We start from the raw sequence: 15,441 nt of genomic DNA, 5'->3' as shown, positions 1-15,441 counted from the left end.
GAAAGGAAGAAACAAAGAGCAGCAGGGAAGATGGAGTCCTGCTCCACAGCAGTCCCAGGGAGTACAGGACTAGATCTGTACCAGGCAGAAGAGGTGCCCATCGACCGTCTTGGAATTCAAAGCCAGAACCATAAGTCCTTGCTGATCCTCAGCAATTTCTGTACTGTCAAATTGAAGAGGCTCTGGCCACTCTTTACATCTCTTCAAAGGCACGTAGGAAGAACAACACATGTAATTACCAAGTATCCACATTTTCAGGCATTACAGTATTTCCTATATTGCCTTCAGACGTGAAAGACATCGTCTCTAGCAGTGAAGCAATCGGACTGTCATTTCAGTATTCAGCCCCACGGTGAAAGCTTGGTTCACACGCAAAGTGCTTGCTTAGCCCCAGCACAAAAAGGCAGTGCTTTACTTGGCTGAAGCACCTGAAATCCAGCCTGGCTTTTATAAACCCGTTCAGCTACACATTACTGACAGGAGATTAATTAGTCAGGAAGTCACGATGGAGGAACACATGCAATCTGAACCTTCTTTGGCTAATCACAGAAAAGGAAGAACAAAAGCTGTTCCTCACTACACATACCTTCTCCAGTAGCCTGGAGATCACGATATAGGTGCTGCACTGCTGCTGAAGTACACGGGGATTTATTTCACAAAGGGGAGAAAGAAAAGCTCGTTCAGCCATTAAAATGACTGCAGTCAGGACAGAGACAAGCACTGCCAGGAAATAGTTTCTCCCACTACTTTAGACAGCAACCTCCAAACTACCCCAGCAGCTCCTTTTTCTCTGCTGACGGCTGGTGGAGCTCAGACAGCGAGGGGAGAGGAACTTTTAGAGGACAGTAATCCCAGCCAGCATGCGTTCAAAACTGGAGTGTGCCATACAGCACAATCGTGCACTGAGCACTGCAGAGCCCTTATTTCTAAGGATAAACATTAAACTAGAAACATATTTTGAACTGTCATCAGTTGCTAGATCAAAGAGCCTTGACAACACTTCAAGGCTTATATCGCAGTCTTCTAAAATCTCAGTTTTAACGTTGCTGGAGATAATGAGCTGAAATAGCACTGCTAGCGCAGGAACATGTCATAACTCATCCCGTACGCAGACAATTCTGCCAAGGACTCCTTAAGAGACATGCTTGTAGTGCCCTGGAGAGAATCTCTGGGAGAAATTGCTCAGGAAGGATGGGTCTTCCTCATCACAGGATAACACGGTTGGAAAAAAGACCCATTCCAGCTGCAGTAAGTACGTGAACTCACTCAGGGATGTTTCAAGAGTTGTGGCATACGCAGGCAGATCACAACGTTCACAAAAGAAAAAGGATTTTGCCCCTCTCAGAAAAAAGCATTATCTTCTGCATGACAAGAAAAGCAAGAAAACAGCAGGAACAGAACAAAAAAAAAAAATCACTTTCTGATCAGATGGGAACATGCTGCCACCTGCGGATGAAAGAAAGCAAGGCCACCTTGAACTACGAGCACATTGCACACTAGTGGTCCCTTCATTAGACACTAGAGACTTTAATGCCTTCCTCGCTCGGAGACTGAGCCAGCCAGCTTAAACATTTAGTTTCATTTTTTTGTGCGTGCGTTTTTTTTTTTTTTCTTTTTAACTTTTCCTCCTCTTTCTCAGCAATGGGCTGCACCACTTGTTCCTAACCACCGATCGATCAGTGCAGGATGTGCTAAAATATAATACATTGTATAGGAACAGCCTTGGATTTTTACTGGCTCCCTGACAGAGTTTGGCAGATTTCCTTTGCTCCTTCTTAATAGAACGGGTCCTTTTATTAAATTTCACAGTTAATCTTGGAGTTATTACAAACTAAGAGCAATAGAATAGAGATCTGCTCTGCTAACCCTTTTAGACTGGCTGGGTGCCAATTATCTGGAAATGGTACAAAAGAAGAAATGATCAGCAATTGTGACTGTAATACAACCAGTAGCTGCTAAAAACTTAAAAGCTTTGTCTACTGCAATAGAGCTGATTTCTAAAGGTTTTGGCAAAGCTAGGATCCCTAAAAGCTGTGGGCTGTTGGACCGAAGAAACCCAATCTGAACAAGACGACAGCGTTAATGGTAAAATTGCAGGCATTTGGGAGGTTACAAATTCCCCACTAAAGGCAGATTGAGGCTTACGATTCTGCATTTCACATATAGTTTGGACTCCCAATACGAAGAAATACCAGAAATTACGGTTTAAAGAGACTCAATTAAATATTTTGAAACTATTTTTATACTTTTAGGTGCTGTAGGTGACATCTACTAAATTATCTTTGTGGAAGAAAGCTATTATTACTGAGCATATAAATGTGGTACGTAACAAGTAAGTTGCTTAACTCTAGTTAAAATAGGGTCTCTCTGAGCTATTCAAAGACGAAGAGCTTTATATTTTGTTCCTATATGTCCCTGTATGTTCCATTCCTACGGTCCTGCAAGTAGAGCAGCCAAAGTCTCTACAACTCTTTTTCCTTCTACGATAAGATGGCTTTGTGTGGCATGTGTCCAAGTGAAAAACAGTAAGTGTTCAGTGTCCTTGAATTGTTTAAAATTTAAAATCCCTGGTCTTTTACCAGGGATTGCCTTCTCCCTTCTATACTTACAGCTATCTGATGTCATTATTGCAACACATCCCAATTTGCATAATTAATTTCCACTCCGAGCTCTAGGAAGCAGCAGTACCCCACACCTACACTGCCCTCCCAGTTGTCAGTTGCCCCTTCTCACTACTTCTGCTCCCATGCCCTCCCTGTCTGCTTTTTCCTTCTGTTCCATTCCTGGTAACTCATTGCATTCACCAATGAAAGACACATGATTTATAAGCTGGAAAAAAAGAGCAAACTCAAACCCAGAAGGAATTCCTTTGTTTTCTGGCTGCCCTTTATGCAGCAAAATGTTAAATGACATTTAAGTCACAGGCAGGTGACTTTTGGTCTTTTCTGTCATACTTACACTTGAATTGCTGGATTCCTGCTGCCATGTATCCAATATAAAACAGAGGCTATTACCTCTGAACTCACTTGCTCATTAGTCTTGTTAGCCTTGTGTTAATATAAACCCTTTTACTGACTGAATCTGGATAGACCTAAGATTTGATTATGACATTAAAAGACTGCTTATACATACATACCGCTGCCTACGATGAATGCAAATTAACTGTCATGGAAACAGATGTAAATAAACACCTACCTTCATCCACAGTAAACTGACAACTCTTATCATTGTAGAAGAGAATTTTCTTCTTATCGGGGCGATTAACAAAGATGATCTGGTCCCCTAAAGCCTCGAAAACAAACACAAAAGAAGAACTCAAAATCACTTCATTTCTAAGCACAGGGATTCCAGCATGAACAACAGACCCAGATTTGTGCTACAAAAAGATCAACCAGAGAAGCAGCAAAGTAACCTGCAACAAAAAGCATCCAAAGGGGACATTGTCAATAAGTGCACTAATAAAGCAAAGATGAGATACAGGGGGCTGAGATCAAGGGATAAAAGCACCACTAAATGCTTTCAGTTGCACTGTGGGAGATCAAGCGTCTTTTGGGGGAAAGAACTTTGACAGCTGTGCTGAGACATCAGGCCAAATCTGAAAGTAAAGAATGATGTCCAGAAAAAGCTACAATATTCGACCTTCTGAAATAGGGTTTGAGTTATCTAAAGAACAGAAATAACTCGTGACAAAATTCTCTCTTAGCCTCCGTGTCCTCTCTGAGAACCTAAGTAGAGCAGGTTCACTCACCTTTATGGCTTTCTGTGCATTGGGTAGCCCTTCCTCAATATCTTCTAAAAGGATTCCTCCCAGCCCTCGCTGGTCATGCTTGTCCAGGAGCCTGAGCAGAGCCTTTTTATCTTTCAAGTTGTACTTGGGTTTGAAAGCATACTTCCCATCTACAACTTCTATTTTCGGATTGTTGACTAGAGCCTGTAATAGGAACATCAATTTTAAAACCTGAGAAAGAGTGCACACTAGTACATTTTTCTAGTGTGATTTTCAACAGCTACAAACACATCAGCCACGTTAGAGCTGCCAGTTTGGAGGTTTGAGTTTGAAACAGATTTTAAACCCCTGGATCTTAGATCCAGCCCAGGCGTAATTCACCGCAACGTAAAGCACAAAGCACCAAAGGAGGCTTAGCATCATTCACTTAGTGCCCTTGGGATTGAAGGTCCATGAAGCCTCTTACGGCAGAAAGCCGCACGTGTTCCTTTTTGAGAAAGGAAGGACAATAAAAAAAAGGATGGAATGCAAAAAAAAAAAAAGTGCTTTGGCTGAATATAGAGTGCAAACAGACAACTCAGCATGTCAAAATCAGGTCATATGCATGTTATGAATGTGAAAGGCATTACCCTGGGATGAACAAAACAGGAGTCAGTCTTCCCCAACTGCTGTCAATTGGCACCAGCAGCTGTAGAAGAAATTGAGAAGAGCAGACCTCCTGCACAGCAGGATTTTACTTATGATGCCAGCTTGAGTGAAGCTGACCAGAAGCTCATGGACAATTGAAATGATTTAAGATATGCTCCGAATCAGTTTTGCTGTGCAGCCAGTACCATAATGGAAGTTCACCTGTAACAGAGGGCAACTCTACTTAGTTTCTTCTGCAGATGCCAGCCTGACCCTGAAAGGAGAAAGAGAAGAGACACAGAAAGAAGAAAGGAGGGAGAAAACGCCTGTAACAGAAAAGGTAACTACGGCACTGCGGGATGTTCGTTTACCTTTTCTTACCCAGTAGCAACTCAGTGGTAATTTTACGTAAACTTCCTGGGAAGAGCTTTTTGGTACAGACTTGATATTCTGATTGATTACAGAAATAACCTGGAGCTACCCTTCAAAGTTTACAACGAAGCCTAGTTTTCATGGTAACAGCATTGCGGGATTGGAGATTTCTGTACCCCAGAGTATTAGCACTGGTACCAAAGGAACACTACAGGCTGTATTAGTTAAAACCAGCCTAGTTTCACTACACAGAGATTTCTTCCCCATGCACCAACAGCCTTTACTACTTTGTTGCAAGGATTTTAAATACGATACAAGCAAAGCCAGATACACCAATTAAGTATAAATACCAAATATGGTTATTTTTGTTGATTTATTTGTCTTGAAATCCCATGAAGACATTCAGATCAATTAAGCATGAAGAAGGACATAGTGCCAAGTTACAACTCCGTAGGAAGGACACCTAGCATATACTGTGAGACTAATGAACTTTGCGATCCCTCAATTGCAAACAGGGATTTCGCATCAGAATTCTTCATTTCAGTAAATCACAAAGAACTGGAAGTCTATGAATTTTGTGCCAAACTCCTTTTGTTCAGTTAATTTAACATCCTGGACACAGGAAGAACTCTCTGCTTTGATTTTTTATGAAGAAATTCCTTGAGAAAAACAATTTGAGTATATAAAATTAGTAACGAATAAATTCACTGGACATAAAACTTACTCTTTGTGCAGTAATTCTAACTGCTCCTTAAAAATGTCAGAAGAGCTTTCATTTCAGAGTTATTTCAATAGCAGGAGGCATAAGACAGAAACATGAATCAATGCAGTTTCTCAAAAAAGAACTTTTATACTTATACAGTCTGTAATTAAATAAATCTGTACGGTTCAGGTTTATCATTATCCTTTGATCTCTTATTAAAATCTAAACTTTTCTTTACCTCGCTCATTAACCATTGCTTCTGTTTGAGTCCAATATCTAAATGCTGTGTTTCATCCAAAATCTCTTCTAGGGTTAATGGATGTGTATCACCACGCTGGTGCCGAGTCTGGAAAAGTGAACAGCCTCTATCAGTGATTTGTACTCCTTTATTTAGCAACTCAACTATCGTAAAGTAACAAAAATGGCATAGAAAGCATTAAAAAGGCATTAAAAAAGCATTAAAAAGTATAATTTACAACTTTTGTAAAAGTGGGATAACGCAGGGTTTTTGAGAACGAGGAAAAAAAATGTTAGTACCAGCTGAGATCGAGGACAAAATCATTTGTCAAGCACCAAATTACAAGTTACTTTGATAAATAGCTCATGATTGCTAAAAGCTAGCAACATCTTCCAATTCCTATTTCTAATGCAAATAAAAACCTTTTTCCTGGTTCTAGGTTGGAATAATTTCCTTACTGGAATAATTGGGATTCCAGTAAGGAAACAATATACTGGACGCTTTGTTTACAGAGAGCGTTTTAAATTTAACAAACTAGTTTCTTAAAATTCAGTAAAAGAATTTTGGACTGAAACATTCAGCATCATTTAGCTACCAGAGGAGAACAAGTAACGAAAGCATTTCCAAACAGTATAGTTTTACATCAAACCGCTGTACCTTCATGTAATTCACTATCTTAGCAAGGACTCCAAACTTGTAGCCAGAGCCTCCTGAAAGGGCTTTCAGGTTAAATGATCCATTGCTGTGATCTGCAACAGGAGAATAAATAAATAATAAATAAAATGATGGTTTCAACAACACCTTGACCCCCTCTAGTTCCACAGCCCCTCAGGAGCACAGTGATGAACAGAAACACGTGTTCCAGGCACAGTCACCCACGGGGGGCTCAGTGTTGTAAGCACACTGGGTGTGGAACACTTCTGAGCAGACCTCCATAAACACGAAGGTACTGGGACTTGAGCTTTAAGAAAACAGCAAGCAATGGCAGCGTTAATACCCTAAGAGCACATGTTTAATTCTGTGGTTTAACATACCATAATCATTTATGCTACCTTAATTCATGCTGAAGTAACGCACTTCATCTGTGCCCCACGATTATCGCTGCTGATAGCTTCATAATGCTGAGTAGGAGCAGAAAGCTTCACTTATTTCAGTTAGCACACCCCAAGTAAAGTAAGGTTGTGTTTGTTGTCATGGGCTTGGTTTTCAGTTTGTTTATTTTGAAAGCAGCTCTAGGGGAGATCTTATCAAAAAATCATAAATTCAAATTGCTTCACTTGGTGTGCTGCACCACCAAAACAACAATTCAGCATCCCCTCTGCTGCCAGGTCTGGCTCTATCTGAACGTGTCACGAGGTCTGTTACTGCATAAAGTTTCAAAAATTCTTGCAAGGCAGAGCTAATGAGTTTTATTAACTGCATAACATGGTACATTAAATAGGAATATCCACAAACCACTACCAAAAGCCACAGGTCCATTACCAGCATAATGTTGCTCAAACTTCAGAGCAACAGCTTTTCAGAATTTCAACTGTTCCAGAAAAAAAGTCCCCTCTTTGTCATCACAGGAGTTTTTAAAATCCATCATTGATTTCAAATTAAATTTGACTGAACAGTAGAGATCTCAGAGATACTGAGTTCCTGTTACTTCCGTGAAAAATAGGTTGAGGGACAGGAAGAACAGTAGAAATGCCTTAGCTGAGACAGAGGCTGCAGTGGGTGCCAGGCAGAGCTGCTAAGCAAAGTTTTTGCCATGCTGTTTGCTGTGGTTAAATGTAGATTCCCTTGTTAAGTTACAAGGAAATTGCAAATTAGTTTTCCAAAGTCACTGTGGTTCAGCTGAATTTTGTTAATCTCTCCCACAGCATGTCGGCCTTCTTCTTTGTTGATCTGTAAGCTGTTAATATAAGGCAGCATGAAGGGGGAATTTTGGATGTAGTCAGCTTTCAAACAAGTCTACTTCTGGTAATTTTGGTGAAAGCTCAGATGGAAACTGGTGCTAGTGTAGTAAAAGGCTAATGCAGAAGCAAAGCATGTCAAATCTAAAACTTGGCAACTGCTAATTCCCAAGCGATTACACGACGCTGTATTAGAGGCATTACACTGCCATGTAACAATTCTAAAATTAACACAGGACAATCAGCATAACTCCAGCTCCATAAGAACATTTTATTCTGGTTACCAAATTAAGTGAGAAGAACAAAAGCCAGCTCCCCCTAGAAGTCTAGCCTTTGGGGATTTTTCCCCACAGGATCCCCTTTTAACATTAAAAATTCATCTGAAGGAAATTTTGTAACGTGTAACGGGAGGTCTGAAGCAACTAAAATAAAAATCAAGAGCCAGAACAAACAGCTAAGGCGACTTAGCACGTATTTGTTCTGTCAATTGCATCAAGGAGATTATCCCGTTTAATTGGCCTGGCTACGGCACGCCACAGCTCCTGACAAGTCAGTCCAGCACGCTGCGAGGCTGGAGCCTGCGGATGTGAGCGCTTCCAACGTCACGCTCTGACCGGCTGCCTTCCAGCGCAGAGCAGGGCCAGCAGCGCGCCCCCGTGCGCTCCTCAGCTACCGAGCCTGACACGCACAAAAACATCCCGAAAATAACAAGTCGGGGAGAGGCAGCTTCCTCATCTGGGCAGCAGAAGTGGGATTTGTGAATGATTTCCTCCCGGGGTTGAGGGCTTGATGCAAATGAGCACAAAGGAAGTTGTCAGCAGCACCATGCGCTGGCCAATCGCAGGGAAGCTCCATCTTAGCTGTGCCATAGGCTGCGTTAAAACAGGGAACGGCACGGCGCTCTTTCAGCATCCTTTCAGACAAGAGGTAGGTGTGCATCATTTTCTAACGTTGTCTTCGGTTTGTCTTGATGCCTGCAGGAAAATATGCCTGTAACATGCAAGGCTGTAAAAAGCTTCCTAGGATCAGGGTGATTTTTCTCTAGATGTAGCAGGATTTTATTCTGCTGAACACAGAGGAGCTCTCGTCTTGCACTATCAGGCAGGCACTTTCACCATCTGTGTGCTAATGGAAAATTGATGACCGCTCCATCTTACGGAAAAGCTAACACAACGAGCCAAGATTCAGTAAACAAAATGGATTTGATGCTTACTGGGGAGGCCGCTTGTTTTCTGCAGCCTCACTTCCTTATAACTGATTCCGTGTGGTCTTGCAGAAACAACAGAGAAAGGATGTTCCTTAAAAAATTAAAATAGCCTGTTAAAGCTGAAATCTGAGAATGTACCTCCCAGGAGGGTATTCTGTAAACCTCATCAATTACACCGGCTAAAACAGATGCGTGTTCATGGATGTGCTAAAAACGTGTTCCAGAAACCGGTCTGTTAGGGTAGGAAGAAAACCCCTTTGCGTATTATTAGCATTGTAAATATCACAGCACCGATCAATCCAACACAAAGAGGTTATAATCCGGCTGATTTGTACATGCCATAACCCCAAGATGTCTATTTAGTGGTTTCTCGAACAGGACTTCCCCCATACTGCACTGAAATGATTTTTTGCCAGTCATTTCCCTCTGCTCCATGAACATGATTTCAAATAAAGCTGCTTTCCTGCAGCACCTGGGAAGGAGGATACTTTTACATTAAATCCTCACCTAGATATTAGAGAACCCAGTTCATCAAACATTTAACTCACTCAATTCTGGGTAGCCCGACCGCATGCAGATCAGCCTGGCTTACAGTGCGAATTTAAATCGCGCTACTCCGGTCTGGCGCAGCAGCGATGACAGCCAGGAGCTGCTACATGCCTGCCTCACCCCAGCCAAGCCTGAGCTGACCACCACCCTGGAGGAGCACCAGCTCAGCCGTTCAGTTCAGCGCAGCCTCCCCAGGTACGCAGGCAGAGCCCTAATGGTGGCAGCAGCCAGCCCTGCAGGAGCAGCTCCTCTCCTCTCGCGTCCAGGGCCGGTAGCTGGGCATCATGCCCAGCCCCTCCGGTGGTCCCAGAGCTCGATTTCCATTGATACTGCTGAAAATACGGTATTTCTGATCAATAGAAAAATATAATTGTTGTATCTGGTGTTTACAGAGTGAGCGAATTTATCAGTCATGATGCCAACAAAATCCCATCTCAGAAATCTGTTCAAAAGGATCAAAACAAAAATCCCCTCCATTCTTCCAAGGATATCCTCTTGCCATTTAAAATATACATTGAAATCTTGCTTGTGTTAGTTATCCCTCAAAAGCGACTCCAATCCTTTTAATCAGCCTCCTCTCTTACCAATTTTCAATTCCTCAGACCACCCCTCCAAGAACTCTCTTGAATTTAGCTCCATCCCCTGTGAAACACGCCAGCTGAGCATCCTGCCTAGGCCATGGCCAAACCAAACCTGTCTCTCAAAGCCAGACCCAACTCAACTCACTGGTATTTTTAGCTTGGATTTGCTCTACAAACTTTTGTGTATATATATGTAAAATAAGATTAATTCATTCTATCCATTTCAGTCTTACTTTGTGCGTTCATTTACAAATTTGTCCATTCAATTACAAATGTAGCAGAAGAAACAATAAATTGCTGCAACTCCTCCAGTAAACATCAAATGCTAGTTCCACTGACAAAGCTGGTCTGTTTCAATTAACTCCAGCAAAGATGGAAGGATAAAGAGATGGAAGGATAAAGAGCAAAATGTACAGCAGTTGAATGATTAAAATAAGATGTGCATGGCAAGCTGGCTTGGCTGCATCGTTCTGGTTTTCATTAACACCATTTATTTTATTATTAAATAAGGAGAGATGATTGAACTGCTTTAAGCAACCTTTTTCAGCAGACTCCATCAACACTTCTCCTTTGCTGCTTCTTGTTTATTTAGGCATTTTCTGGTTGTCACTTGCTAAACAGGCTGATTGCAGAATTATTTCTGGGCTATGCAAGGTTCATTAAAGCATTATCTGTGAGCACAGCTTAATAAACAAAACACTGGTGTTGCCCCTTGGTTCTGTAGCTTTAATTACTGAATGAAATTGAACTAAATGTGGGTAGCCAGGACTATTTTGTAACAAATATAGAAACATTTTTACTTTTTGCTTTCTGTTCAAAGCAAAAATCTTTCATTGATGCATGGAAATAGGACTCCACAGAAAGAAATAGTTTCCTGAGGGACCCAAAGATCACTACAGCATCCTCCAGTATGCTAGGCCAGATAACCAGGAGTTACTGTAGCTCCTCAGGTATATTTTTTATTACGTCACAGACTATACACCAGAAGTAGTGTTAGCTCCTTCTGTTTTGGGAGACAAAGCCAGAGAAAGAAGGAAACCAAAAAAGAGACACACAACTGTGAAGCCTTTCTAAAACTGCGTGCCTTGACAGCAATACCACTCATGCCAAAGCTGTATTTGCTGAAACCAACTTCTCACTTTCTCTCCCCCACACCACAACACAGCCTTGTCTTCTCCTGGTCCAAGCACACAGCGCTGGGCAAAAGACAGGATCCTGTCCTTGCGGCTAAGCAGAGAAGGCAGCTGAGAATAAGAAGGCAGAGCTCAGGAAGGGTTGGGTTGGGTGTTCCTTCTGCCTCTCCTAATGGCCACGAATGGACTGAGACTTCCAGATAACCAACATCAGGCACAGCTGGGGAATGAACACCTCAGCAAGGCCGGCCTTCTTAGGTCAAAAAGGTTTTGCAGTGTTAACGAGTCTGCACTAACAGGCAAATCCAAACTGAGTTTTCAGAAACCAGGATTGTATTTGAGAACTAGAAGGACATAGGACAGCTCAGCCCCGTTCTCTGGAAAAATCCTCCAGATAGTTACATATATCTGTTCTTTAAAAAGCTTTCTTTCTCTATGCAAAATAGGGAACCCACCAACCAACACCAAACAACCAAACAAGAGGACAAACTCAAACAATATTAACATATAGAAAATTGCCCGAAGCACTCAGCTATGGGAGACGGCAAAAGGATCTCCTGTTTTTCCAGGAATGCCAAAAGAAGGCTACAGGCTTTCATGGCATGAAGTACTAAGCCTCAGAAGTAAGGGCAGACAGGTTGTTGAAACCACTGTACACCTTCAAATTCTCTTTGTAACCTCTTTGTGGGTACTTGAAATAAAGAAATGAAACTGTTTAAGTTCAGAGTAACTTACATACTTTGTGCATGTAGGGAACAGAAACACAGAACCAAATGTTCTAGACAAGTCACAAAGTTTACATTTTGGTCTGATACTTTTGTGAGCAAATCAGCCCATTCAACAATCCATGTACTGTAGGCGGTGTGAGACGCAGTCTGAGACAAAGTTCTTCCAGTTTGCGATAAAAATCACAGTATATTCTTGATCAACAGAGTCCTCAACAGCTTTGTTTTCTGTTTCAGCCCCCAAATCTGTGACAGGGAATACATTAAGGCAACTCTGCGAGAATGGCAACCCTCAACGCCACTCACTGGAACGAGACCACCTCCATCTACCAGTACCTGGGCTTCCAAGTGCAAAAAATTTACCCCTTCCACGATAACTGGAACACTGCCTGCTTTGTTATTCTGATCATATTCATCTTTACTGTCGTCTCTCTGGTGGTGCTGGCATTCCTCTACGAACTGCTAGACTGTTGCTGCTGTGTGAAAAACAAAACTATGAAAGACTTGGAGAATGAGCCCAACCCTGTTAGAGCGATGATGAACAGCTTCAGAAAGCGCGAAACAGAGGTGGTGTAGGAAGGACTGATCATCAGCACTTGAACAACGTTTAACACCTTGAACAAATCCTCTTGTACCTTACCAACGAGCAAGTCCCATGTGTTTTTTCGTTTCTTTTGGACTTAAATGTAATAGCAGCAGCTCCCATTTCATCTCTGGATGTGAACTTGAATAATTAGCAAAGGCGTTCTGAGTGCTTAGCAAAAGGATGGTCTGTTGCGATGTAATGGTGGAAGAAAATTTCTTTGTTTTTAAATGCATTTCTGTTGTTCATGTTGAGTTACTAGAGTAGGTCCTTGTCTACCTGAACGAACAAACGCTGCTTAACACGCATAAAGCGATGCTGCTTAACTGGAAAAAATCATTTGTAGAAATGCTCAGCAATGTGATCAGACAGAGCACAACGGCACAGCACTGGCCTCCTCCTGAGGCCAGCCATACAGGAACAAGACAGACGTGTAAGGGATGAGGGGAAGAGATATAGGAGGCATCAGGGTTTAAAGGCAAGAGATCCCATGAGATGGGGGGGGGCTCGTGTGAGTTCTTGCCTTTGGCAGCTTTTACTACAGGTTCCTTGCTCTAAAAAAAATAGGATGGTGTGGGGAAAATCAAGCCAGCATGAAAACCATCCCTAAAATAGCCTTTGCTAGCCTCCTGTGGTACAATTTGACCCCGTCTCCCTCCCTTCTCCAGTTCCAGAGAACTGCTCTCCCCTTCCTTCATATTCTGTTTAACAGCTTCTGGGTGTCAAGACACTGCAGTACTGTAACTCCCATTATTTCCCCCAAAAGCACACTGAATTAGGACTGTGGTCTAGAAGAATCAGGGTCACCTTTCCGGCCCCAGGCTGCTGTGCCACCTGTGACGCTACAGGGAACCTGAAGTGCTGGACATGTCAGTCCCACCTCAACTTTTCAAAGCTGAACTGCAGCTGACCGAGCTCTTGCCACAACGCAACACAGGCTGCAGATCTCCCCTCACTGAGGACATTCCCTCCCAGCCAGCACGCAGCTTGCAGGTGGCCACACGCCTCACAGAGGAGGCCACGTCACGATAACGCCTGCACTAGAGATGGTGGGATGGATGAGCAGCAAGACGTGGCTTTGTTTTGCACAAGAGACCCTCAGAGAAGTCCATCAGCCTGCAGATGCATCCCAGAGTTGGACCCCTCACACCTTTCTTTCTCACAAGCCAACCACAGAAAACCTGCACCATTGGCTTTTGCCTCTAGCTCACCAAATCATCCTTCTGTGCTGCGTGGCATCTACAGTTCTTAAAAGAGGAAAGTTTTGCCCTTACAAATTACAGCTGTAATGATGACACTCAAATGTGTAGCCCTTGGTATGACCCGAGTCTCTCACTGCTGGACACACAGAGCAAAGCAAGCCAGTGAGAAATATCCCAACCAGACCGACGCTAGGTGTGGGACAAGATATTTAACTATATAAAACCCAAATAATGCTCCTGGCATTAGGGAAATAAAGCCCACCTAATGGCCAGATGAATGAGTAAGCTACAACACCAGTCCTGCAGTTTTATCCCTGCTAGTAATACCTCTGTGCCACGACCAGTACCTGTAACGATAAACTTTTCTGATAAAGCTTTTTTTGATGAAATCCCTCTCAGGTTTCACATGCCTCAGCAACACAAGATGTGGGCACACACACTAGAGGACTTGCTGATTTGACCCACATCAGAGGGTACCCACACCACTACTGACCGAGAAGCTCCGTTGATTCATCTGGAAGAGCACTCTCCCTTCCTCAGTCACAAACGATACCACTATCACTGCAAATGTTCACCTCCCACACGCTAACTACTGGCAAGACCGAACGGCGTCAGCCTTGTACGCAGAGAATGCTTCTAGCTACGATCAAACTACAAGCACAATTAAGAGAAGCTGATGCCCCAGCTACGAGACAATCGAGGAGTCACCCCCAGACACGCGCCGAAAGTCCCGTTTGTGATGTCCTCTGGACCGGGGAGCTGCGCATTTGGCAGCCTGCTGTCCTGCTCACGAGAGGCAAGGGGAGCCGCTGGGACACGCTGGACTAACGCGCCTCTTTCCTGAAGGCACCCGCTCCAAACACAACAGGACTGCTTTCCACTGGCAGCTCCCCTGCCCAGTGCCCTGCATGCAGCCGGTTGCACCGGCTTCGTGTCCTCGTGCCCTCCCAGGAGGCACACGTGGGGAAAAGTCTCGGGGTCTGCACAAGGAGCAGAAGACAAGGATCTCCCCTTGCGCAGCCCTCCAGCCTCAGGAGAATTCTTCCCCTCACGTGAACTAAGGCAGAGAGGCAAGGCTGCGGAACAGCTCCCAGAGATTTCAGCTCTTGATGGCCAGGATCACTGCCACAAAGGTCTCAAGAGAAAGACTTAACTGTTGATCAATAAAAAGAAATAAACAGATGTGATCTATTTCCTTTATTTTCCTGTTACAATTCTGAACTGAATAAACAAGGCAGCTTTGAATTTGTCAAGTAACTTGTTCGCATAATAATTTCAGACAACTATGGTAACAACTATTCTCACTGGAAAGCTCACAACAAATCCGCAGACACGTGCTAGATTTACACATGTGGTCACTCAAGGATTATGGTCTCAGTGCCCCTCCATCCCAAAAAAGAGTCAAGAGCAGGTTCTCTGAGTCCTAGAATGACAGAGAACTTGCAGGCTCTGCATACCCAGGGGCTATCGATGCTCACACACAACCACTGGAACATTATTTATCATCTCTGTGGCCACCACACAACAAAACTGGAAAGGACCCTCGTAATTTTCATTTCTTCAGGGGTTCAGGGATTCTCCAACATCACTTTTTACTCCACCTCCCCAAGGCCCCCCTCTGCCACACGCATATCGCGACAGGCCCCTAGCATTCTGGCAATTCAAATAAAAAATGGGGTTTTAGGCAAAGGACTTTGCAGCGTCACAGAGCAACACGTGTGTTGCCTGTGGCTGTCTGGCCCATTCTGTGATTTGCCCCTCAGCATGCTTGTTCTGAACCAGCTCCTAAGAACAGAAGGGAGAGAGCTGCTTTGCTCACTCTCCAGTACTTTTCTTCCACCCTTGCTGCTTCTGCAGCAGCTAGTAAATACTCCACAGGGAAAACTGAAAGGAGAC

The 15,441-nt window shown here is 43.3% G+C and overlaps 2 protein-coding genes across 9 annotated transcripts in view; one reads left to right on the top strand and one right to left on the bottom strand.

Annotated features, from left to right (window-relative positions):
- The window catches only part of GTF2E2 (general transcription factor IIE subunit 2), a 29,794-nt gene that overhangs the window by 12,607 nt on the left and 1,746 nt on the right, over positions 1–15,441 (bottom strand). For 6 of the 7 annotated variants that reach the window (XR_011096344.1, XR_011096346.1, XR_011096343.1 and 3 more), the window contains 4 exons: positions 6,325–6,416; positions 5,668–5,775; positions 3,749–3,931; positions 3,196–3,289 (listed from right to left, as the gene is read on the bottom strand). Coding sequence is in view for 3 of the 7 variants with exons in the window: in XM_068681566.1 (XP_068537667.1) it covers positions 3,196–3,289; positions 3,749–3,931; positions 5,668–5,775; positions 6,325–6,416 (477 nt within the window). In the remaining 4 variants the exon portion in view is untranslated. The remainder of the gene's footprint in view (positions 1–3,195; positions 3,290–3,748; positions 3,932–5,667; positions 5,776–6,324; positions 6,417–15,441) is intronic. The other variant, XM_068681567.1, reaches the window with a different exon arrangement.
- On the top strand, positions 8,134–14,794 carry SMIM18 (small integral membrane protein 18). Of its 2 annotated transcripts, none has more exons than XM_068681571.1 (2): positions 8,134–8,492; positions 11,998–14,794. In XM_068681571.1, exon 2 carries the CDS (start codon positions 12,043–12,045, stop codon positions 12,334–12,336), a length of 294 nt encoding a protein of 97 aa, XP_068537672.1. In that variant the 5' UTR covers positions 8,134–8,492; positions 11,998–12,042; the 3' UTR covers positions 12,337–14,794. The 2 variants fall into 2 exon arrangements, with proteins under 2 accessions (XP_068537672.1, XP_068537673.1); XM_068681572.1 differs by lacking the exon at positions 8,134–8,492 and adding an exon at positions 9,382–9,516.

This window comes from Anas acuta, chromosome 4, assembly GCF_963932015.1.
Source record: "Anas acuta chromosome 4, bAnaAcu1.1, whole genome shotgun sequence".
Classification (NCBI taxonomy): domain Eukaryota; kingdom Metazoa; phylum Chordata; class Aves; order Anseriformes; family Anatidae; genus Anas; species Anas acuta.
Note: the sequence above shows the minus strand (reverse complement) of the source record. Positions and strands in the feature narration are given on the sequence as shown.

Bases quoted from the DNA above. Each gene is read 5' to 3' on its own strand.
- SMIM18 (XM_068681571.1), top strand. From the start codon at position 12,043: ATGGCAACCCTCAACGCCACTCACTGGAACGAGACCACCTCCATCTAC.